We start from the raw sequence: 27,405 nt of genomic DNA, 5'->3' as shown, positions 1-27,405 counted from the left end.
CCGGGCGATACTGCTAGTATATATATATATTTGTGTACATACGTATGCCATCTTATCTCAGATTTTTATTCTTACTGAATCCAGTATGCTTTATTTTCTTCTGCAGCTTTTATAGAAAACAGTGTACCAAATTATGATTATCTGGAAGAGTTTCTGTCAAAGTTAGCAGGGTTCATGCGTCGTACTAAGGTACTTATTTTACCTTTTTTATTTTCTGTGATTTTGATAATTGTAAATTACTTTGTTTTTTGATGTTATTTCTCTTTTTTAGACAAAAATTAAAGTTCTCGATATTGTAGAATGTTATTATTATAGATATTGCTGCCATGCCGGGGCACCAACTTGAAGCATTCTGAATCAGATATATATTTGTTTTATCAGTCTACTTCTGAGCTGCTAAGTTACAGAAAGGACATAAACTAACCATCAGTTGCCAGGAGGTGGTGTGGGACAAACACAGACACAAAGGCACACATTCACAAACACACACACATACATATACGACATGCTTCTTTTCAGTGTCTGTCTACCAAATTCAATCACGAGGCTTTGGTCAGCTCAGAGTTATAGTAAAAGACACCTGTGCAAACTGCCATGCAGTTGGACTGAACCTGGAACCATGTTGTTGGGAAGTAAATTTCTTACCATACAGCCATACCTGCACCTATGATTGATGATCTTTTGTGTGGCAATCTCATATTAGGTTTCCTTTTTGAAGTCAGAATATTTAGTGGCTGACTTTTGATAAAGCTCACTTAATACCCATGTTAGAGAACTTCTCCAATATACTCTTTTACTTGTTTCAGTCATTTGACTGTGGCCATGCTGGAGCACCGCCTTTAGTCGAGCAAATCAACCCCAGGACTTATTCTTTGTAAGCCTATCAGTCTCTTTTGCTGAACCGCTAACTTACTGGGACATAAACACGCCAGCATCGGTTGTCAAGCCTTGTTTGGGAACCAACACAGACACAAACATATGCACACACACATATATATATATACATATATACGACGGGCTTCTTTCAGTTTCCATCTACCAAATCCACTCACAAGGCTTTGGTTGGCCCAAGCCTATAATAGCAGACACTTGCTCAAGGTGCTACGCAGTGGGACTGAACCCAGATCCATGTGGTTGGTAAGCAAGCTACTTACCACACAGCCACTCCAACGTAGAACAATGCTGAAGCTACATGTACAAACATCTTGGACCATACTCAAAGGAAATCAGTTAAAACTTATTGACGAAGTCCCATTCATCACCATAATTCAACCATGGACTCCCAGGCCATTCCTTTCCTACTTCTACCTTTACTACAACTGGGTTTGTTTTCTTTTTTGGTAAAAATTGAAGTGCTTCATATTCTAGTATATTGTTATTATAGAAATTGCTAAATATTATTTTCATCGAAGGGTTGCTTTGTTGGGAAAACCTAATCAGTAGTAGAAAAGTAATTAGGTCTTTTTTTCTTTGTTTTTAAAGAATTTTTCTGAACGAACAAACTCTTGGTCCCTTCCAGCCAGGCCAGCCCCACTGAAACATTTGTACCTCATTGTCTTGCAATTTATCTGCTGTGTTTCATCCCCTACACTCCACATTTGTTTCATCTTTCATTTCAAGAGCTGCAACTCTCTGGCAAAGCGTTTTTCTGCATGAATTATCTTGAGATATTAAGCCAATAGGTCATATTAGATAATATAGTCCTAGAAGTCCCTAAAAATTCAAAATGAGCAAGGATGGAATGTCTCTGATTATAGATTTTTTTTGGACTGAGGCTGACCTAAAGTAAAACAACATCAATGAATTGTTGAGAGAAGAAAGAAGTGAATGAAGCTAAAACGTTGAATTCATTATCGTTTCCTTTTTAATGACTCTCATTACTTTCTTTCAAGATTATTATTTGAAAGATGGGGAGCAGCCCTTTTCTTTCCTTTGGACAAATTCTAAGTGTTAGGTGAGATTTATGTGGTCTTAGGGAAACATTGCTAAGTTCAGTCAGGGACTAACACAGAGTTACGTCCCTTTCAAAACTGTTATTGCTAACTTGCTTCACTTTCGTCATTGGATCCTTTGGGCGATAACTGATGAGGATTTGGTTGCCTTCTGTGTCTGTTTTCCGTTTGCTTATATATTATACTAGCAGTATCGCCCGGCGTTGCTCGGGTTTGTAAGGGAAATAACTATAAAGCATTTTTAGAGAGTTATAGCCAAAAAATAGCAAAAAAATTATAGTAAATTTTTTTAAATCGTTGACTCATCGTAGACATTTTTAGAGAGTTACTTCCCTTATATAATAGCAAAAAAATGCATTAAAATGGAAAAAAATGATGTTAAATTATTTTTAAAATCGTAGACTCATCGTAGACGCGCGCTAATACCCAGAAGGGCTCAATATGAATCACGACTATAAGATACCCGGTTTTGGTTAAACTGCACCGCAAAATGTGGGAGTAGTTAGGAATCTAAATCGCAGGAGACAGACACACAACTTCACTTTTATATATAAAGATTTGTGCAACAACTAAAACATTCGGTTGTGCAAATTGTTTGCACAGGAAACCTGCCCTGTGTGGCGGTTTTTGCCGTTTTTGTGGATCTGTTTCAGCTTTTTTAGCGATTTCTGTTTTGGCGACTTCAAGCCATGAAGTCGTCGTTCTAAAAGAACGCTGGTCTCCTTGACAACGCTTTACGACGTTGATTTCCTTACACTCCCTTCCCCACAGCTTCACGAGGGGGGGAGAAGCAACACGGGTGCAGGTGTGAGCATGGACGCCAACTCCGCCGCCATCGACACACGATAAAATTGGAAGAAATGGAAAAAAATGATGTTAAATTATTTTTAAATTGTAGACTCATCGTAGACGCGCGCTAATACCCAGACGGGCTCGATATGAATCACGACTATAAGATACCCGAATTTGGTTAAACTGCACCGCAAAATGTGGGAGTAGTTAGGAATCTAAATCGTAGGAGACAGACACTCACACAACTTCACTTTTATATATATAGATATTTTTCAACTTATATAATCAATGCGAAACATCATTTTGTAATACATGTTTGGTGAAAAACAGGTTTCTCATTTTTTTTCATGATTGGTTAATCTTTAATAAAAAGTGTTAAAAGAGGTTTATTTATAGAATTGTATGAATGAGCACTAGGTCAGTCCTGATTATACAAGCTCAAGATTCTTTTATTTTTTTATTTGTTTGTCATTTTGACTGCGGCCATGCTGGAGCACTGCCTTTAGTCGGACAAATCAACCCCAGGGCTTATGGAGAATGTGGATTTAGACTTTTTTTTTTGTTATTGCATTTTTCTTACAGAATTATTTTAGCATGATGGTAATGAATTAATTCATTTATATTTTATTTCTACCCCAATCAGGAAGGCACCCCAGCTATTGAATATTTTCTGTACCAGTTCCTTGATACTTGGGATGGATTTCATTTTAATCAGTCCATTTTTAAATTGATTCCACACATCCGAATACACAAGTTTTCAGGTAAGTATGGTTTTTAAAATATAGTTAATGATTTATGTTTTACTAATAATATATTTATTATATTTTGATTATCCTCAAAAAAAAGACAGAAATAGAGAATGACAAGATTGTTGACATGAAAGAGCTAATTCTGAACTCTGGAATGGAATAAAAAACGATAACTGCTTTTTGAATTCATGGTGATATGTAAATCACTTTGATTGAAATTAGATGAGAACTTTTTATTGGTGGTCTCCCTATAGCTTTCATTGTTAATGTTATTACGTCCGCCTTAGCAAAGGCAGAGGTATTGTTTTTCAGTTGTGTTTGTTTGTTTGTCTGTGGACAAGATATCTCAAGAACTGCTGGATGGATTCAGATGAAACTTTCAGGGATGTTTGGTCTCGTGACTGGCGCAAACTGATTAGATTATGAGATCAATCCTGTAACACACAAAGGTTCTGGATTATTTGTTATAGTTACTTTACATGAAGTATTACGATCTTACATTGACTTTCAAGTGTTTCTCTTACCTCCCTTAAAAGCACATTCGTGGTTTCCATGTAAGTTATGGCAGTGTTGCTGTTTCCATTTCTCTCAAGGTTGCACCGTTGCATGGCAGCATTCTAACGAGTAAAAGATAAAAGAAATATATGCTTATAAATTGTAAGTCTTAGAATAAAATAGAATGGTCACAATTAGAAATATCATCATCATCGTTTAACGTCCGCTTTCCATGCTAGCATGGGTTGGACGGTTAAACTGGGGTCTGGCAAGCCCGAAGGCTGCACCAGGCCAGTCAGATCTGGCAGTGTTTCTACAGCTGGATGCCCTTCCTAACGCCAACCACTCCGAGAGTGTAGTGGGTGATTTTATGTGCCACCGACACATAAATGAAATATTTGACTAGATTAACCACCACTATATTCAGATCATTTTGGTTGCTGTCAGAGATTTCATATTTCTTCAGTTTTATTCTCAACCATACATCTCACTTTGGTGTTTGTTTCCAAAGAAAATAGCAAAGCTGTAGTCAGCCTTGTTTCCATTGTAAGAAAGACATGGAACTTGCATCACTGTGACACTTTAACCACCTCAAGTTTTGATGAGTGATATCATTTTCTGCTGTGTTGTATCTATCATTTGTCATTTTCTGACAGTTATCCTCCAGAAGGTTTTCATCTTCCAATTCCTGTTGTCTGCCTGAACTAAGTTATCAAACTTTGAAACTCTGTAATATTTTTCTAATTTTCCTGGGAATAAATGAATCCCAGATTCAGTGTGAAAATTTACATCAACACTCCAAGTTTGATGGTTTGGGGTTCAGTCCTCCCACTGCGTGGCACCTTGGGCAAGTGTCTTCTACTATAGCCTCAGGCCGACTAAAGCCTTGTGAGTGGATTTTGTAGACAGAAACTGAAAGAAGCCATCATATATATGTATATATATATATGCGTCTGTATTTGTCCCCACAACATCGCTTGACAACTGATGGTGGTGTGTTTATGTCCCCATAACTTAGTGGTTCAACAAAAGAGACCGATAGAATAAGTACTAGGCTCACAAAGAATAAGTCCTGGAGTCGATTTGCTCGACTAAAGGTGGTACTCCAGCATGACTGAAACAAGTAAAAGAGTTTCAACACTCCAAGTTTGAAAATTTTTACTTGATCTTAAAATTACCAAATCTTTGGCATCAACCGAAAAGATCCTTACATTCTGTGTGTTTTTAAACGCAATGACAACTTGTCTATTTTCTCAGCTGAAACTCTTGAAAGTTTTTACTTAGTTCTTGGTAATCGTTTTTATTTTTTTAAATCTTTTAGTGAGGCAGGAAGGGTGGTGCCCATGACCCTTTATAGGGTCTTTGATACTGGTGGTTGGGGGACGTAGGTGGTTAATCTTTCAGACTGGAGATTTGGCCTCAATGTTTGCATCTGAGTCGATTGTGTAGGCCATGGTGGGATTTGAACTCTGAATGCTAAGAGCTGAAACAATTATTGCAAGGTATCTCATCCAATACTTGTGCTTGTTGTGGCATTACCCTGGACTGAAATGAACCAGCTCCAACCAGCGAGTTCACCATGTCAGACAGTCAGCTGTAGTGAAGCTTGAACACTGTAGCTATGGTTGTCATTTGCTGTTGGGGTGTAGATTTCATGTTTATAGTTTCAGTGGGAACACAAGGCCACTTGTGGTCCCTAATCCCATGCATACGCACTTTGTGATGAGGTGATTCATTGTAGCTCATCTTGTATATTATCAACTATTGCAGAATATTAATTGGTGAAGTCACCATTGATTATTCGAGCAGGGATAGCCTGGGCTTGAATCAGATTTTTGGATCAGACGTGGCCTAGGTTTGCAGCTTTTACAAAAGCTACACCTGCAAACTTTTTAATTCAAGGAAGAAATTATCTAAAAATTTTATATTTTCAGTGATAAGTTATTGTAAATCTTTACTTTCTTACTGATATCTATCATTTTTTTGTCTTTTCTAATTTTCCTTTCAAATATCGTATTCAGAACTACATCAGATTCTGTTAGATCCCCTGAGGAAAATATTTTTCCGACGTGGAACTTATTTAAAGGTAAAATCAGAATATTGCATTACTCTTTTAATATTTCTCTTCTCTTCTTCATTCTGTTTCAATTGATATTTACTTTTTGCAAATGTGATAATCATTTCTTTTTATTTCAAGAGAATGCTCTGAAATGCTTGACCTCTGTATTTATCCTCTTCCTTCTTCTTCTTCATCTTCCTCAACATCTAGCTTCTGTGCTGGCACAGGTTGGTCAGTGTGACAGGGTTTGATGAGTCGATGGACTGACTCCTGCACCAATGTCCTTGGCCTGGTTGCCATGGCTGGCTGCTTATCCTAATATCAACCACTTTACATCTAGTTTCTATACTGGCACAGGTAGGATTGTTTCACAGGGTCTAATGTGTATGTGTCATAGACCAAGGGCCTCTTTGGTCTGATTGCTATCGTTGGTTGCCCTTCTTAGCTTCAACCACTTCACAGAAGTAGTGACAGGGTTGAGAAAAAGCAGTGGGCTATCCAATATCATAAGGGGCTAGTGTGGGCAGAAGATATGAGAGAAAAGGGTTTGGAAGGAAGCAATAGATTAATGGGGAGAGGAAACCTGGGTGAATCCTTGAAGGAAAGACCAGTGTAGGGGTTTCATGCAGGAAGGTGAGGAGGAGTGTCAAGGAGGCAGAGAAACTTTGGGGAAGAGGAGGCAGAGGGATATGGGATGAGGAGATTGTTATTAGTTTCTAAGATGCATCTTGCAAATGTTCAGTGATGTTTCTAGGGTCTCCACTGGGGTTTGGGTCTTCTAACATCAAACCCCACTCACCCAGTTGACCCAGCCAGGATTGATCAAGTCCCAACTTAGCATCCCAATAGCAGTAATCTCCCCTCTTCATCCCAAACCCACTCAGAGGCCTTCTCTGCAGTTTCTAACAATGCCGTTCATCAGAAAATACAGATATAAATAATACTTTCGACAGATACAATGAATGTACAAAGCATTGGCACATAAACATAAACTCATTCCTTTAGTTTACTAAATTGAGACTTACTGACACACAACAATATTAATCTTTTTTACTCTTTTACATGTTTCAGTCATTTGACTGTGGCCATGCTGGAGCACCGCTTTTAAATCTCTTTATAGTTCTTGTAAATGTCTATGACTAATCCTTGTTTTGTTTTATTCAGTGCCGGATTCTAATAACATTGACAGAACTAGTCACCAATTATATAAATAAATGGCACCATCTTCATTTGTTAAGGAAATCAAAGACCACCAAGAGTGCTATTGCAGTGGAATATGAGTATCTATTCCTTCTTTCTTTCTTTCTTTCTTTTTTTTTTTGTTCTCTGTTATCGGTGTTGAATGCTTTATTGTTAAACATTTTTATGCATTTGTGTGTGAATGAGTTAGTGGAGGATTGAGGGGAAAGACCCTACTGTCTTAGAAAAGAAACGGAAGGAAGGACATGTTGAGTGATGTAATCCTAGGTAAACTGTGTCTGATAGAAGAAAGAAAAAAAGACAGGATCGTAATTGCCAGAATGTATTTGATCATATGTCTACTTGAACTGGGGCTGAACAGTTTCTGGAGGAAACCCATCCAATTGTTAAGAGTAGCTGAACCAGTTCATAATTAGGCTCTTCATGAACAAATCATCGTTAGCTGCTTTACCTGTTCTGTCCCTCACAATGTTCTACATTGCAATCACATCCCACTGAGTCTATTTTGGGTTTACTTTAGTTGAAGTCTTTCAGCTATACTTGTGAGATTGTGTGATCAACCAGACTACTGGATGTTGTTATACACTGCTGGTCACAGTGCACTTTGCATTGTTTTAGCTGGATCAAATATTAATATATCTATTCCTACCAAATATATATATTTATATATATATATATATATATATATTCTTTTACTCTTTTATTTGTTTCAGTCATTTGACTGCAGCCATGCTGGAGCACCGCCTTTACTCAAAGAAATCGACACCAGGACTTATTCTTTGTAAACCTAGTACTTATTCTATCGGTCTGTCTTGCCGAACTGCTAAGTTACGGGGACGTAAACACACCAGCATCGGTTGTCTAGCGATGTTGGGGAACAGACACATACACACACATACATACATATATACATATATATATATACGACGGGCTTCTTTCAGTTTCCGTCTACCAAATCCACTCACAAGGCTTTGGTCAGCCCAAAGCTATAGTAGAAGACACTCGCCCAAAGTGCCACGCAGTGGGACTGAACCCAAAACCATGTGGTTGGTAAGCATGCTACTTACTACACAGCCACTCCTGCACTTGTAACGTAAATTCGGACAAAATGTCGCTAAGCATTTTATCTGACGTGCTAACAATTCTACCGGCTCAGAATATATATTATGACATCTGAACCTCAAGAATATGCCCTGACACTTGCCACCCTCTATATCTCTCTTTTCCTTTACTCAACCATCCTCTTTATATTCGGATCCCCCGCCTTTGTGAGTATGCCCGGCACTCTGCTACCATCTCTATCCTGCTTTCTCCCACATTCTCTCTCCTTCTCCTGCACTTCCCTCGGGTTGGGTAACCATGTATCTCCTTTGCAGCAGCACACCTGTTTCTGTTTTCATTTCTGATCTCTCTCTCTCTCTCCAGCCGGGTAACCTTGTACTTCCTCTACAGCAAGGCACCTCTTTCTGTACCTGTCTCACTATAACCTTTCATCATCTGACAGAAGATCACCTTCTCCAATTCCCTTTCCCCTCTCAAAAGTTTTTTTTTCTTGTCTTACAAGGTACTTGGTGACTCTGTTAGTGCAGGTGCCACTTAAAAAGCATCCAGCTCACACTGTAAAGTGATTAGCATTTGGAAGGACATCCAGCTGTAAAAACCCTGTCAAAACTGACCTTGCCTGTGCTTGTGCCACATAAAAAAGGACTAAGTCTACTCAGCTGAGTGGTTGGTGTTAGGAAGGGCATCCAGTTGTAAAAATCCTGCCAAAACAGTCACAGAAGTCTGGTGCAGGCTTCTGCCTGGCCGGCTCCTGTCAAACCTCCCACCTATGCCAGCATGGAAGGTGGACGTTAAACAAGAATGATGGTATGTGTACATCATCATCATCATCATTTAACGTCCGCTTTCCATGCTAGCATGGGTTGGACGGTTCAACTGGGGTCTGGGGAGCCCGAAAGCTGCACCAGTCCAGTCAGATCTGGCAGTGTTTCTACAGCTGGATGCCCTTCCTAACGCCAACCACTCCGAGAGTGTAGTGGGTGATTTTATGTGCCACCGACACAGGTGATATATATATATATATATATATATATATATAATATTTTAAAATAGTGTACATTTAAACACAAAAGAAAACTACCCTTTAACAGGTAATTTTTACATGCTAGAAATAGCAGCCAACATGGCCAAAATCACGATCTAATAGCAATTTTCGAAGTAAATGAAAAATAAAAACTTTTACCTTGTTATTTTTATTACCGGTTATACCATGGTTTCAAATTTCTTTGACCAATAAGATTATTTGCCATCCTTTGATAGGTAATTTAGCAAAACAATATTATCCACCATGTGCGTGTGGTAGGAGTTTGCTCCCCTGCTTGCAATGTATCAGATGCAGCTGTGCATTGTTAACCAGCTAGAGGAGATGTCCATGTTAAAGTGGCTACGAGCATTACTTTCTAGTACAACTACTATGACAATCTCTTAGATTTTAGAACTAGCTTTTTTGCTTAAATATATATATATATATAAATAAAACAAAGTGTCAGCATTAAGCAGTGTATAATTATGAGCAGAATTAGGGAAGTTGAAATATGTTTGTCACATATTTCAACTGCTAAAAGGCAGTTACTGTGGAGAAAATAAATCTCCCTTAGGCACATCCTGAAAAAAGTCAAACTTGAAACATCGATGTCTGGGATTCCTCATAGATGGCAACACTGAACAAACAGGGTGTTTTCACACCTTTACACCACAAGAGAGATTTATTTACCACAGTAACTGCAGGTGTATTTGCCATTTAACAGTTGAGGTGCCGACCATATTTCATCTTACTTAATTCTGCTCATGCTTACACACTACTTAGCACTGACACCTTGTTATTTACCTTGATTGAGCGATCTACTAGTGCAAATTAGTCTATGTGTTGACTGAATCTCTATATATATAACAGCAAAAATGTCTGTCTGTGTGTGTCCTTTATACAAATCCACAATTTTTCAGTTAGAGGGCTCGCATTTTCTATGGTCATTCAAAACCGTCCAAGGGTGGTCATGCACATCTTTACATTTCCTCAGTCACCCCACAAAGCCATTAAAAAAATCAATAGAAATGACTTTTTTGTGAATTTTCTATCCAAAACCCATTCAAAATGCCCGAAACTTGATACGCCAATTGAATGCCAGCTAGCTGTATATGATTGGTCGGAGATTTGGTCAGTACTCATGTGTATGTGCGCACGCACACAGCTGTATATGCATGCACTAGCACTATGCCCCGGCGTTGCTGGGTCATAGTGATAGTTATATATAAAGTTACAGCTTTTATTAAGTTCGTTTAGAGTTGCTTCCCTTAGATACATCTAATTGATAAGAGCCAATAAACTCAAAACATCAATATCTGGGATTCCTAATAGAGGGTGACACTGAACGACTGGGTGTTTTCACACCTTTTTACCATAAGAGAGGTTTATTCTCCATGGTAACTGCAGTGTATTTGCCTTTAAGCAGTTGAAATATGTGACAAACATATATCAACTTACCTAATTCTGCTTCTACATATATACATAGACATATATATAGCATGCCTGGCGAAATGCTTAGCGGTATTTCATCTGCCGCTACGTTCTGAGTTCAAATTCCGCCGATGTCGACTTTGCCTTTCATCTTTTCGGGGTTGATAAATAAAGTATCAATTTCACACTGGGGTTGATGTAATTGACTTAATCCCTTTGTTTGTCCATGTTTGTCCCCTCTATGTTTAGCCCCTTGTGGGCAATGAAGAAATATATATATAATATTTCTCGTTTTTCAGGTTCAGTTTCTTTCAAGGTGATTTTGATAATTTCCGAGCTCATATTGAGTTCAAGAAGCTTATTGACTTTATTGATGAACTTTGCCTCCTGGGATTACTCTGTGAGGATGACCACTTGATAATGGTACATTTCTGCCTATGGTTCCAAGAACAAGTAAGCCTTCTGTCTTTGTTTATTAAACATATTTGCAAAAGATATTGCTTGAAATCTAGTTTTTCTTTTCCACTTCATAATGGCTGAATTTTTATTAAAGACCAAAGCAAACTGCCTTTTGTGAGATAGTAACACTGCACAGAAAAGAGACCTATCAATTCTGTTTTTATTTCGCTACAATAAATCTTTTCAGTTCTATATTTAAGAGATGTGGAATTATGTGCATTATTTACATTCAACGGATATTTGTCCTCATCTTTTTTGTTAACACACCGTTTCAGCTGATATACCCTCCAGCCAGGTGTTTTGGAGAAATCTCAAACCTGGGTTCTCATTCCTAAGGTATATATTTCAATGTTATTATTATTATTCGTTATTATTGTTCAGGTCACTGCTTGGAATTAAACTCAGAATCTTGTGCTTAGTAGCCCATGCTCTTAACCACTACACCATATGCCCACAGGTCCCAAGATTCCGAGTTCAATTCCAAGCAGTGACCTGAACAGTAATAATAATAATAATAACATGGAAAAATATACCTTAGGAATGAGAACCCAGGTTCAAAATTTCCCCAAGACACCTGAAGAAGGCTGGAGAGTATATCAGCCGAAACGTGTTAACAACAAACAAGATGAGGACAAATATCCGTCGAATGTAAATAATGCAAATAAATTTTTTGTTATGAAGGTGCGCACTGTCTTAGCCTTGTGGTTAAGAAGCTTCACTCTTTTACTCTTTTACTTGTGTCAGTCATATGACTACGGCCATGCCGGAGCACCGCCTTTAGTCGAGCAAATCAACCCCAGGACTTATTCTTTGTAAGCCTAGTACTTATTCTGTTGGTCTCTTTTGTAAACACACCAGCATCGGTTGTCAAGCGATGTTTGGGGGGACAAACACATACACACATACATATATATATATATATATATACGACAGGGTTCTTTCATCTCCGTCTACCAATTCTATTCACAAGGCTTTGGTCGGCCCGAGGCTATAGTAGAAGACACTTGCCCAAGGTGCCACACAGTGGGACTGAACCCAGAACCATGTGGTTGGTAAGCAAGCTACTTACCACGCAGCAACTCCTATTGTATTTTTCAGGTTTCAATCCCACTGCATGGCAGTTTAAGCATCTTTTATTATAGCTTCAAATCAACCCAATCTCTCTTGGTGGAATTAAAATTAAGCACATGGAAATTGTGCTGGGTTTCTTGTAATTGTCCTTACCTAGGTCACTGTCATATTGTTATTCTTTACATTAGTAAAGCTTTCGCTTATGACTAGCATGTAACTCTCATATTCAAACTGCTCCACTCATCTCTCATCTCTTGGATCGCTAGATTCTGAGTAGCTCACATTGACCTCATGTAAAATAACTGCTGGAGCATCGCCTTTAGTCAAGCAAATTGACCCCAAGACTTATTTTTTGTAAGCCTAGTACTTATTCTATCGGTCTCTTTTGCTGAATCGATAAGTTATGGGGATGTAAACACACCAGCATCACTTGTCAAGTGATGTTGAGTTTACAAACACAAACATATATATAAACACATATATATATATATATATACACACACATATATGCGATGGGTTTCTTTCAGTTTCCGTCTACCAAATCCACTCATAAGGCTTTGGTTGGCCCGAGGCTATAGTAGAAGACACTTGCCCAAGGTGCCACACAGTGGGACTGAACCCAGAACCATGTGGTTCGTAAGCAAGCTACTTACCACACAGCCACTTCTATGCCTAATAAATACTGTTTTAATAATTACACTCAGCTAGCAAAAACAAAAACAAACCAATCACTGAATCACCCAAAATAGTATTAGCTATATTTTTGTAGCCCCTTCTAAGAGCCACAATTTTTGTGTAAATAACTCAGTATGATAAACTAATGAATCTCTGTAAGCTAGAAAAATAGGTGTGAAAAGATAATTAAATCTTAAAATAATTAAACATAATCGTTTATATACGGTTAGAAAAAAATATCTTCGTGTAATCCTGATGGCTAAAATTTCAAATGCCATCAATAGACTGAATTGATTTGCTACTTGAAAACAGTTAATTGAATTCAGGTATATTTTTCTTTAGGCTTTTGCACTCATTTAGTTACACTTTACTCATTTAATTATATGACACTAATGAGTTATTAGCTTCATAAGTTGGTGTTTTTTTTTGTTTTTTTTTTTACATTTTCTTAAATTTTCTGTAGACAGAATTTGAATTTAGTCAAACTATAACACAAGTTGATATGAATTTAAGATGCAATTATAATATTTAATTGCTTTCTTAATCAGTGCCACCTGAACTAAAATCAATTGAATCCATTTGTGTGGCCTGCAAGATGTATATTAAGCTGTCTGGTTGCATGACTTGTTTGGGTGTTTCCCTCTGTTTGCCGGCACGAGGCCAGGTCTGAAAAGCGAAGGGCTAAAGTCAACCAGCTAGAAACCAAGAGGATTGTATGGCAAAATGTAATATCACAATATCACTTTCATTTGAGAGTGGAAGCAAAAGAATTAGTTTTCCTTGCTGTTTTGTTCCTAAAACAAAAGCAGTCAGTTGTGTTTAGCATTTGATTTACCAGTATTTTAGATGTCAGAATTCGTGAATTTGTTACTAAAAGAATGTGAAATGCACCAGAAAACCAGTTGAAGGTATCGTTGTTTGCATTTAATTATGAGCATTATCAAGGTGCTGAGTTGGCGGAAACGTTAGCATGCCAGGCAAAATGCTTTGCAGTATTTCATTAGTCTTTACATTCTGAGTTCAAATTCAACGAAGGTCGACATTGCCTTTCATCCTTTCAGGGTCAAAATGAAAAACGTACCAGTCCAGCACTGGGGTCGATGTCATCAACCATCCCCCTTTCCCCCAAATTTCAGGCCTTGTGCCTATAGTAGGTGTTGTATCCATAACCAAAGCACTTTACTCTCAGTCCATCTAGCTTTAAATAGGGACCACATGGTGTGATTAACTATCTGCTGAAAACAGTAGTAGCTGCAACATTTTATGTTTCATTTGGTTGTAGTGCTGATTTGTAATATAGAGAAGGATGGTCTCTGTTGGGTGGATTTGCCTTCAATGAACTGTATATTGACAAAGTCTGTTGTGATGCTCATAATGATTTAAGGGGTTCTTGTTTATAGGATACATTACAAGATGCTTGAACAGGGGCATGTAGATTTGTGTTGCATCCGGGAGGTAAGGTGGGGAGGAAGTTCTACTAGGTTCCCCACAAACAAAGAACATATAAGATTTTCTGGGTAGGGAACAGTGATGAGGTTGGGGGCATGGTTGTACTCCTTGCTGAGAAATGGTTTGATAAGGGAGTCAGTCTGTGATAGAATACTTAAGCTTAGACTAGTGCTGCAACATGGATTAGCAACCATTATCTCAGCCTATACCCTTCAGCCAGGGCTACCTGATGAACAGAAAGACCAATTCTGTGACACTCTTACAGATTACCTCATTGATGATTGGCAGGGACCTTCTCTTTGTGGCTGGTGTCTTCAATGGGTGACTTCAGGATCAGGGCTAATGGCTGCCCAGAAGACGACTAGTGTGGAAAAGAAGGGTCTGGAAGCTTAAGGATCCTCTGAATGGACACAGATTTAGAAGCGTATTACTTGAAGCTTTTGACAAAAATGAGGAGGATATAGCATCACATAATATAGAGGACAACTGTTGAGGGAGCTTGCATTGTGGAAACAGATTTGAAACCAGGCTGCTGAAGTTCTGTGATGCAAATGATCTTATGATCTGTAATACTAACTTCAAGAATCCTGCCAGTCACCTGTTCACCTACCAGTCTGGTGGGTACATTAGTCAGGCTACATTCTCATCAGGAATCAAGAAAGATGGCTACTTATAAATGCCAAAACTTTCCCAGGTGAAGAATGCACCCCACAACATAGGTTAGTTGTTAGCGACTTCAGGGTCAGGGCTAATGGCTGCCCAGAAGATGACCAGTGTGAAAAACATGCGTTTGGAAGCTTAAGGATCCTCTGAATGGACACAAATTTAGAGATGTATTGAAGCTTTTGATAAAAAAAAGTGGAGGTGTAGCATCACATAATGTGGAGGACAACCTGTTGAGGGTCGGTGCAAAGTGCTCTTTCGACCTAAGGTGACATGGTGGTGGAACAATGTAGTTGACACGACCATTAGAGAAAAGAAACAGGCATGGAAGAACTGGAAGTGTGGTGGTAGTAGTACAAGATAGCCAGAAGAAAGCTAGGAGACAAGCTTACTTAGCCAGAGGGGAAGCAGATAAGGAATTTGCCCATGTTCTGCATCATGAGGATCAGAGACAGTGTGAGAGGGAAAACTGTAATGGCATAGGAGAGATATTTGTCTGCATGGATGATGGTTCTCTTGCATTTAATGATGCTGCAAAGTGAGAGACTCGGAGATGCCACTGTGAAAGGTTGCTAAATGAGGAGAATGAATGTAAGAAAATGAATCTGCCACATGTCGGCCCAACAGAGGGACCAGCTATCCAAATTGACAGTACCTTGGTAGGTAAAGCAATTAAGGGCATGAAGAGAGGGAAAACCCCTCAGTCCATTGAAACCAATATTAGGTCTAGATTTGAAGGTGGTGAACTGGCAGGATTGTTAGCATGCCAAGAAAAATACTCAGCAACACTACGTCCATCTTTACATTCTGAGTTCAAACTCTGCTGCGATCACTTTGCCTTCCATACTTCCAGGGTTAATAAAACAAGGACCAGTTGAACACTGGGACTGATATTATCAACTTACCCTTCCCCAAAAATTGCAGGCCTTGTGCCAAAATTTGAAACCATTATTACATCTAGTTTCAATTCTCACTTGTAGCTGTTGCAGTTCTCTTACAAAGTTTAGCAAAACATCCCTGGAAAGTTTAACAAAGCCTCCCAGAAAAGTATGCCTATTGTAACACCATTTTCCCCTCTCTCTCATACACTAAATGCATAATAAGTCATCTGTTTTTACTATGTAATAACTCCTTTCTTTCCACAGTTGCTAATAACCGTTCTGAACACCAACTTCCCATTATTGACCATTCCATCACCAGAATTTGTCAGTCGCCTCATTGTCTCTAATCAGTGCACAGTTATTTCACGTTTGTGCCGTATCATCTTAGAGTAAGTTTCACTAAATCCTTTCATGTTTCTGCTGATGTTCAGAATTGCTTGTAGGAATTTTATTATCTGTGTTTGTGTGTATTTTGTTTTTATAATCTAATTATTTTCTATTCTCATTGTTGGGTTGTTTCTATTTATTTAAGCTATATAAATGTTTTAAAAACAGTGGAATACATCGTCGTCATTTAGTGTCCGTTTTCTATGCTGGCATGGGTTGGACAGTTTGACAGTATTTGGCAAGCCTGAGAGCTGCACCAAGTATCAGTCGTCTGTTTTGGCAAGATTTCTATGGCTGGATGCCCTTCTTAGTGCCAACTACCTTACAGTGTGTATCGAGTGCTTTTTACATGGCACCAGCTTGAATTCAAAATAGATAAAGCTGTTAATAATTATGTGTAAATACTAAGTTAAAAAACGATTTGGATGAGAAAAGCCCCAGGCTACCTGTGGGACTTGAATCCACTTCTTTTGTTAATATGATAGATGTTCTACCATTGGACTATAGCATTCCTTTGAAGTTCTCCATCCATTGTAGAATTCTTCTTTTCTTACCAGCAAGAATTGTATGTAGTTTATGTGATGGCCTAGTGGTTAGGGTGTTGCACTCACAATCACCAGATTGTAAGGTCAATTCCTGGCCCTGGAGGCATGTTGTGTTGTTGAGCTAAACCCTCCATTTCCTGTTGCTCCAGTTTTGTTTGGGGACCAGCATATCATAGAAACAAGTAAAGGATAAATTATGCATCCTGGACTACATTATCTAATATGTATTATACCTTTAACCCTTTAGTGTTTAAACTGGCCAAATCCGGCCCAATATATTCTACATGTTTTATATTCAAACTGGCGATGTCTAGCCTCTCACACCTAACCTACAATGCCATTCTAAAGATAAGTAATCACATCATTGAAACCTCAAAGCTTTAAGATGATCCAGGATTAATTCAAAACAATTTGAGTGAAAAAGTATTACATTTAACAGAGTAATCTGAACACTAAAGGGTTAAGAAGGTATCATTTGAGTTGATACAGATTTGCTACCTATTTCTAGAGGATTCAGCAATTGTTCAACCAGATTCCTTTAATGGATGAAAAATTTATTTTGCTTGTGCCTCTTGTCTTTAAAAAGTCTGATAATGTTATTTACCTAACTCGTTGAAGCTAAGTTGATCTACATAAATATAATTGCTATTCAAATGGTCCAGACTCTTCATATTTTCCAAATCTTCAACCATGGACACTTTCTATTGAGTTAATAAAATTTAGCATAGATTCTTTGCAAAAACAATTGGATTGGATTGCCAATGTTGTGTCCACTGCAGGATGGAGGCCTCAGCATGTTCTCTCCACCAACCATGGTCTGATGTGTTGACCATGGATTTGAGCTTGTGATCATACTGGTTTCATGAGCCTTCTCTGCCACACTGGCTTGACACAGCTTGGCAGAGGGGTGCAGTTTTTAATACTTACACCCAGGAGTAGTTAAGTCAATTACATTGACACCCCACTGCTTAACTGGTACTGCGAAAAATGAAATACCACTAAGCATTTCACCCAGCATGTTACCAATTCTGCCAGATTGCTGCCTTAAGTAATTCTGTAAAATACAACCTCACACACAAATGTGCACATGCACACACACAAACATTTGTTTAGAGTTGATTGCTGGAAAAAAAAGTACTTGATACCATACTCTCTTTTACTTGTTTCAGTCATTTGACTGTGGCCATGCTGGAGCACCGCATTTAGTTGAACAAATCGACCCCAGGACTTATTCTTTGTAAGCCTAGTACTTATTCTGTCAGTCTCTTTTGCCGAACCGCTAAGTTATGGAGACATAAAAACACCAGCATCGGTTGTGATGTTGGGGGGGACAAACACAGACACACACGCACACACACACACATCTGTATACATATATACAACGGGCTTCTTTCAGTTTCCATCTACGAAATCCACTCACAAGGCTTTGGTCGGCCCGAGGCTATAGTAAAAGACACTTGCCCAAGGTGCTATGCAGTGGGACTGAACCCAGAACCGTGTGGTTGGTAAGCAAGCTACTTACCACACAGCCATTCCTAATGTTTTATTTTGGTCAAATCTATCGCTTGCTACTCTGAGTTTTTGTCTCTTGGTTTTGCAGGGGCTTCAAATAGGTTAGTAATGAAGAAATGATGGAATTGGCAGGTTTATATATAGGATTCCTGTCATAGTGTATGATGGATGAAGGACAAAAATGAAGAAACAAAAAGACAGAAAGGGGAAGAAGAAGGAAAGTAAGAAGCAGAAAGGAAGCAGGTTATGATAGGGGTAAATGAAGAGCATTGGACAGATGATATATATATATATCCTCATCATCATTTAGCATTCATTTTCCATGCTGGCATGAGTTAGATGGTTTGATTAGAGAGTAAGCTGGAGAGCTATGCCAGACTCTAGTCTGTTTTAGTTTGCTTTCTATGATTGGATGCCTTTCCTAATGCCAAGTTATATATATATATATAGGCGCAGGAGTGGCTGTGTGGTAGGTAGCTTGCTTACCAACCACAGGTTCAGTCCCACTGCATGGCACCTTGGGCAGGTATCTTCTACTATAGCCTCGGGCCGACCAAAGCCTTGTGAGTGGATTTGGTAGACGGAAACAGAAAGAAGCCCATCGTATATATGTATATATATATGTGTGTGTTTGTGTGTCTGTCTGTCCCCCAACATCGCTTGACAACTGATGCTGGTGTGTTGACGTCCCCATAACTTAGCGGTTCAGCAAAAGAGACCGATAGAGTAAGTACTAGGCTTACAAAGAATAAGTCCTGGGATCGATTTGCTCGACTAAAGGCGGTGCTCCAGCATGGCTGCAGTCAAATGACTGAAACAAGTAAAAGAGTAATATATAAACTATAAATTAAATAGAGAGATGCAAATGACAATCCAATAATTTATTTATATTATTTATATTGGCTCCCATGCAGGTGGCACATAAAAAACACCATTTGCCAGTACCGCCTGACTGGCCCTTGTGCCGGTGGCGTGTAAAAGCACCCAACACACTCTCGGAGTGGTTGGCATTAGGAAGGGATCCAGCTATAGAAACTCTGCCAGATCAAGATTGTTTGTAATTTGCATTATACCGCTATTTATGCTTTATTCAACCAGTGAATGTTTTACACACCCCTTTGAAAGAATCTTTACCTTTGTTACCGTGTGTGTGTGTGTGCGTGTGTGTGTGTGTGCGCGTGCGCGCGCGCTTTCTACACTCACGGAGTGGTTGGCATTAGGAAGGGCATCCAGCTGTAGAAACACTGCCAGATCGGACTGGGCCTGGTGCATCCTCCTGGCTTCCCAGACCCCGGTTGAACCATCCAAACCTTGCTAGCACGGAAAACGGATGTTAAATGATGATGATGATTTTCATTCATTTCTTCTTTTCTTCTTCCAGTTACTCGAGTGTGTTCCAGAACTTAAAGAAGCTTCAGACACCCTATAAACTTGACAAACACATTAAAAAGTTGAATGTGTATGTTTTAGATGTCTGCAATGCTCTTTGGCGTTACAAAGCTTTTGATACTGCACAACAAACTTCTGATTCCATTTTGTTTGATTTTGATATCTTCTCCATACCTGGAATTCGTAGCAAATCTGTGACTTCATCTTTATCCGTGTGTCATCACCAAGCGTTCTTAGGACATGTACTGTTATACCTGAGAAAGGTTGGTTATCTCTCTCTTCATTCACCATTTCTTGTTCTCCCACCACTCATTCTATAAAATTTAATTTCTTCTTTGTGTTTGTACTTCAAAATATTACAACAAACAACAAAAAAAAGACGTTTCTGTTTATATATTCACAATTAAAAATATGTAATTGCTCTTTTACTTGTTTCAGTCATTTGACTGTGGCCATGCTGGAGCAAATTGACCCCAGGATATATTCTTTGTAAGCCTAGTACTTATTCTATTGGTCTCTTTTGCCGAACTGCTAAGTTACAGGGACGTAAACACACCAGCATTGGTTGTCAAGCAATGTTGGGGGGACAAACACAGATACACTAACGTATATATGTGTATATATGTGTATATATATATATATATAGTTAATCCAAACAAGAAAACACAAAAAAACACAGCAACGCGAGGACGTGGAACAAATAAAGTATTATTGGACGCTCAGGAAAGAAGGGAAGAAGGAGGGTTTAACGTTTCAAGCGGAGCTCTTCGTCGGAAACATAGAAGGAAAGATCCCGAGAAGGGAAGACAGAGGAAATATATATGTATATATATATATATATATATACACACACACACACATATATATAACGGGCTTCTTTCAGTTTCCATATACCAAATCCACTCACAAGGCTTTGGTTGGCCCGAGGCTATAGTAGAAGACACTTGCCAAAAGTGCCAAAAGTGGGACTGAACTCGGAACCATGTGGTTGGTAAGCAAGCTACTTAGCCACTCCTACACCTATGTAATTAGTGTCATCACCAATTAACATTCAACAGTAGTTCGCCATCATAATCTCATTCCAGAATCCTTGATATCAATCTTCCAGGTAAAAATTCTCCTTGTGTATCGGTGCACCAAGATTTTCAAGAACGTTCTATATGAGATTATAAAAAATTTAATTTAGAAAAAACATGCAGCAACTAATATCTTTGAAAGCTTCAATCAGTTTCCTTATTCCATTTCAAAAAGTAGGAGGCCTGAAATCAGTGCAGCAAACTACCATACCTTGCAGTTTTTAGTTATGACTGAGTTACAAACGTCTCCTTTCTCGTCAAGGACAACTTGGCTTTTGTTTTTCATGAGATCAACAAGTCCCAAAGTACTTGGATTGGTATACTTGCCTGAAACCCTTAAGGGCAATGCCCCTGTCTGGCCAGTATCCTATAAGTGAAACAAGTAAACAAATATAATTTTCTTATAATTAAGCCTACCTTTCTGTTGTTTAATAGATGTGGTATCTATTATTTCCTTCTTTGGCACAATGTCAAATAATGTGTTGGGATGGTCACAACTGGAGTGCCTTTCATTCTAGGCTTCATGTTGAGCTAAAGAACAGGAACAATTATTTTGCATAAAGTTTCCTAGACTTCATATACTTTAAAGCTCTGAAATTTTTTATCTACCATTCTTCTAATACTTACCATTCTTGTATTAATATTTTAATCTATTAATAATGCATTTCACCTGCATTATTCTGTGTTGTTTACAGGAATATATTTGCATATTTCGGATTCTTTTCATCATCTTTCTTTATTCCTTTGCTATTTCTGGTGAGTGGAAGCAAGAATGTTTCCTTGGAATATTACTTTGATAGAGTAATTAACTCAGTTGTCCTGCCACACACCAATCACATTCCAATAAACACATAAATTAACCGGAACATACACGCTCTCCGTAAGAGGCAAAATATTTTTTCCTTGGCACAATAAACTAATGGAAATGCTACTACTAAGATAACATCCAACACTCCCCCACCTTTCTTTACTCATTGTTTCCCTCTCCTCCTCTTCCTTTCATTCTCATTTAATTTTAATGTATTAATTTATTCACCTGCAATAACCAGAAAGGTATTTTGTTTTTCTTTAATAAATTCCTTTCTCATTCCTTCAGCCAATCTATCTTTTAACCTTTGCTGCTGCCTTAATCAGTATTCAATAAGTTAACTGCTGTTGTTTAACCCTAGGTCAACCTGTGGTCAAAAGTGTTTGGGCCTTGATCGTCCATTTTTTTTATATATATATTATCCCTTTAACATTTATACTGGTCAGATCCAGCCTCTCACACCTACTCTCCAATGCCATTCTAAAAATATACAATCACATCAAAGTTTCAAAGCTATGTGATAATACATAAGTTCCAAACAATGTGAATAAATACACATTACGTACGAGAGAGAGAGAGAGAGAGAGAGAAATCTGAATGCCAAAGGGTTAAAGGTAAATGTCATGGGAACTCAATCAGTTAATTAGTATTTAATTATTTAATTGTCTTTCTTTATTCTACACTTTGGTTCTGGCTTACTGAAAAACAGATACCAGTTCTTTCTCTCTCTCTCTCTCTCTCTCGTCAAGACAGGAAGAGTAGTGTCTTTGAGCATTTTCAGGTACTCTGAGCGTTATAGGGTGGAGGTTATTCTCAGATCAGAGGCCAGGGACCTGAATACTTGTAGCAAAGTGGACTCTTATAATGGCATCTATGAAATAGAAACTGGATTTTACTTAAAGCTTTATCTAAATGACATTTAACCAGAGAACTACAATTCAACAATCAGAAATAAGTATATATACAATCTTTTGGTTTTCAAGATAGTAATATCAAAATGTTTTTGTCTTTTCACTCTCCTCAGGAAATGCCCGAGAGCCGACGGCATTCTTCATTGATACGAGTAAGTATTTATCAAATTATTCTTCTCTACTCTTGGCACAAGACCCGAAATATTTGGAGAAGGTGGGTGGCTGTCTATTAGATCGACTCCAGTATGCAGCTGGTACTTAATTTATCGACTTTGAAAGACGAAAGACAAAGTCAGCCTTGGCAGAATTTGAACTCAGAACATAAAGGCAATCAAAATACCTATTTCTTTACTACCCACAAGGGGCTAAACACAGAGGAGACAAACAAGGACAGACAAATGGATTAAGTCGATTACATTGACCCCAGTGTGTAACTGGTACTTATTTAATCGACCCTGAAAGGATGAAAGGCAAAGTCGACCAGCATGGCCACAGTCAAATGACTGAAAGAAGTAAAAGAGTAAATAGTAGCCAAAGCCCCTCTCAAATCGCATCCTAAAGAATATATCATAACTGATAGTTAGATACCTCTGAAAAGTTGTGATGGCAACAGTTGGGATATCTCTGGGTATAGGAAGAATATAATCTACAATTAAAATATCTAATATCTATTGCTTTTTGGTGTGGGTTGACCTTCATCAACAAAATTACTCTCTGTTATTACCAATATTATGTGTTACATCTTCAGTTCTTTAGCCAAAAATAATCTTACTAGATATTCTGAAATCTCCTTTTTTCTCTTTTTTTTTTACAGATAAACCGGAAAAGATATTTCCAGTTTCTGCGTGATCAAGAATTGGGAGGTTTAACTGATTTCATTTCTCGGTTGCAAACAGTAAGTTTCTCTTCTTCTTAATAACTGCTCACAAACACCCTAATATATATTAGGGCACCTGTTTGGGTCATCAATTTGTTAGTTCTTATTCAGACAGGTTGAGTGGGGTGGAGGCAGAGCCCATACTTTTCTGATATGTTCTAATTTTGGCAGTTTCTTTGATTGGATGTCATTTTTAACACCAACTACTTTACACAGTGTACTGGCACCAGCACAAGAGAGGTTGTCATTTCCTCAACAAGCTAAAACTAATGTCAAACACTTTACAGAGTGTACTGGCTGCTTTTGACGTGGCACCATCACCAATGCTTTTTACATCAATTTGTTGAATCAATAGATATATTCCAGAAAGAGTAACGAAGGCAGAAGGTGAAATCTTTTGTAAAACCAGTATTTACAACTTGACAAATGTTTTACCTGCATCTTTTTTACTCTTTTATTTGTTTCAGTCATTTGACTGTGGCCATGCTGGAGCACTGCCTTTAATCGAGCAAATCAACCCCAGGACTTATTCTATCGGTCTATTTTGCTGCACTGCTAAGTTACAGGGACGTAAACACACCAGCATCGGTTGTGCCGGTTGCCAAGCGATGTTGGGAGGACAGACACACACACATACATATATATATATATATATATATATACTTATATACGACGGGCTTCTTTCAGTTTCCATCTACCAAATCCACTCACAAGGCTTTGGTCGGCCCAAGGCTATAGTAGGACACTTGCCAAAGGTGCCACACAGTGGGACTGAACCCAGAACCATGTGGTTAGTAAGCAAGCTACTTATCACACAGCCACTCCTATGCCTGGTAATTTTTTTTTTTTGGTAATTTTTTGGTAATATTTTTGTCTTTTCAATTAAAACTAAGCAGCATTACTTCACAATTCTTGAACCTCTAATTTTATTAATGTTGTTGCTACTAAATATTTAAATATTTCAAGCTTTAAATTATCCATTTAGGATAATTTAGAGCTTGCCTACCTAGCATTCAAACCAGCCATATCCAGACCAAAATTCTACTTGTTTTATCATGAAACTCGTGAGATCCAGCCTCTCTGACTTCAACCCTTCAATGTTATTCTAAAAATAAACAATCAAATCATTGAAATGTCAAAGGTGCAAGATAATGTATGATTAATTGAAAACAACGTGAATAAGTGAGGATTACATTTGGCAAGACAATCTGAATGCTAAAGGGTTATGGGTAAATGCCATGGGTATTCAATCAGTTTTTGATTAACCTTTATGACCAAGTCCCTCTTGTTTTGGACAGCAATTTATTGAAATCATTTCTTCATTTTATTTCGTTTTAGAAAACTGAGTGAAGAAGAAAGCTTGCACCACACCTGTCCAGTGTTTGAGTACCACTTTTTCTACTACAGTTTTAATGCCACACAAAGCAGACTTGAGCAATAATTGGTCGATCAGTTCCAAGTGCTTTTCCCATCATGCAGTGGTTGATCTATTGTTAAAATCTTACGTTGGGTTACCTGTGCATCAATATCTCTATTAACATAGAATGGTCAAGTAATTTTCCTATTGATGAAACGGGAGGTGCTGTCTGGGTACTTTGATGCAGGTAACTCATTGTGCTCAGTCTTTCCCTTTATGCCAGTCTAGCTGAGTATCTAAGGTATTCAGTGAATGGATGAGTGTATTTGACTGAAATAATTTGATGTGGATTAACAATAAAGATTGATGATTGTTGATGAAATGCATGAGTGTCTATGTCCAAAGTAGGATAGTACACAACCAACCAAAGAGGAAGGGCTCTATGTGGTTGTATGAGTAACAGCTGCTAGAAATAACAACAAAATGTCCTAAGATTCATTAGTTATTACTGTGAGATCTGTTCAAGCAGATATAATCAAAGGAATTCTTTTAAGTTTTTTTTCTTCTTCAGACTACCCAATATGTAAGAGCGTTTGATTTTAAGGAGATTCAGTTGCTATTTCTAACAGGTCGCTTGACCCCATAGAGAAGGGCTCTCTAACTAAAATGTAGTGCAATATAATCTACCAATTTAAGTTGTAGCTGCACTATTTTACTGATCACCAGTTCATATTCAGAGTACTGAATTCAATAGTTCAAGTGTTACCATAAAATGGGAAACTGCCAAACTGTTCTGAGCAGGGTTTAAGTCTCATTCACTTGGATACTGCACAAAGTGATGATAAACACTTGAGCAATGAACCATGGAAGTCTGTAAAGTGTGGACTGGACTATCTTAGGAACTGATAGTCTTTCTGTATTCAGGAGCAGTAAGTAATTGCTGTATATTTTGGAGTCACTATCCCTTCATTTCCATGAGCACCACTCGCATGCAGCTGCTCTTGTTTAACTATTTTTCTGTGTAGATGGTTTCACAACACAGTGTTGTTTAGTTAATGATTCATAATTTATTTAAAAACCTGTTTGAGTAATGAGGGCCATTTAAAAAAAACATTAGCACTGCAGTGACTGGTGAAACATGGGTATATAGAAGAGTTGGGGGACAACAGGATAGCAATGATACAGTGATGAGAAATAAGCATAGTGCTTGAAAAAGAGGAAACGTGAGGAAGTGATGTAGTTTGGTTTGTTGGGGTAAGGTGTGTGAAATTTTTTCTTTATTATTCTAGGTGGGTGGAACACACAACACTCCCGATCTCTTACACTGTAGATGGCTTCACAACACTGTGTAGTTTAATTAATGACTCCTAATTTATTTAAAATCCTGTTTGAGTAATGAGGGCCATTTTCAAACACACATACTGTTATATTGTTTTTGTTTGTTTGTTTGTTTGTTTCCTTTTGGTATTTTATATAATTGTGTGTCTAAGAATTTTATGCATTGACAGACTTAGTTATCAACAGTTTGTTCCATTGTATATGTATCCATGTAAATACTGGATGTATAGATAGATATACACACACACACACACAAGGGGTTGCTGAAGAGTTCCTGACTTTAAAGGATTTCATGAAAGGCCTTGATGGAGACCCAGCCTTCCAAGATCTTTTTCAGGACTTAGAAAAACTGAGTGACTACTGCAATAAGTGTGCAAATCTGAGAGGGAATTATGTTAAATAGAATCATAATTAACTGATCTGCTTGTATTTTCTTTAACCTAAAGTCAGGAACTTTTCAGCACCCACTTTGTACATATATATCAATCATAAATCATGATGAATAACGATAACCATTTAAAACCCACATGTACTATTAGATTCATTTTTCAGGCATTTCTAAGGTACCCTATGACTTGAACTGTGTTAGTGACCTGCTTGCATATCTTTGACAAAGTTTTTTGACACTGTTACAGTCCACACAGTTGTAAGTGGGTAGCCCTACGAAGGACAGGTGTTCCATCCAGGGTGAATGTTGGTTTGCCTGCCTAGGCATCATTCAAATGCTATAACAATACATGGAAACGCATTGTGACCAGCAGTGTATAATAACAACATCCAGCAGCCTAGTTGATGTGTGTATAAATGGTTACTCGTATATATTTGTTTATATGAACATGTGTGTGAGTGTGCATAAAATCTAAAAATGTTATAAAATAAAATAACTGAAAATTTATCAAAAACATTTCTTCCTTTCGTTTTTTTTTTTGAGATTCATGTGTGTTGGAGTGAGTGGAATCAGGGATGGTGTTGGGGAAGGTTACATCACTTTGGCATCTGTTTTGTAGTAATAAGTAGTAAACTAATTATTTTATCTTGGGATTTTTTTTAAAGATATTCAATATGGTGTTTTTTTGCAAAATGTACATTAAAAAATATATTAAAAAAAAAAAGAAGGAAAAACAACCAGAAACAAATCATAATTAAAGACCGAATAACAGACATGATTTTAATTTGTTAACAAGTGTTTTGTTTGGAATTCCTGGCAATACTCTACAGCATTGAATCAGAATTCAGAGAATGC

General features: G+C 37.9%; 2 protein-coding genes across 2 annotated transcripts in view; both read left to right on the top strand.

The window, feature by feature from the left end:
• Positions 1–27,405, top strand: part of LOC115215365 (mucin-2) — a 510,799-nt gene that overhangs the window by 96,719 nt on the left and 386,675 nt on the right. The gene's annotated exons all lie outside the window — the stretch shown is intronic.
• On the top strand, positions 3,408–25,935 carry LOC115215367 (centromere protein I-like). The gene is made up of 8 exons (XM_036506033.1): positions 3,408–3,505; positions 7,212–7,327; positions 11,064–11,217; positions 16,227–16,351; positions 19,788–20,058; positions 22,704–22,742; positions 23,405–23,485; positions 24,806–25,935. The coding sequence occupies exons 3-8, from the start codon at positions 11,185–11,187 to the stop codon at positions 24,815–24,817; spliced, it is 561 nt and encodes a 186-aa protein (XP_036361926.1). The 5' UTR covers positions 3,408–3,505; positions 7,212–7,327; positions 11,064–11,184; the 3' UTR covers positions 24,818–25,935.

The sequence above is a fragment of the Octopus sinensis genome, linkage group LG9, assembly GCF_006345805.1.
Source record: "Octopus sinensis linkage group LG9, ASM634580v1, whole genome shotgun sequence".
Classification (NCBI taxonomy): Eukaryota; Metazoa; Mollusca; class Cephalopoda; order Octopoda; family Octopodidae; genus Octopus; species Octopus sinensis.
This window is presented reverse-complemented; position numbering and strand designations above follow the sequence as displayed.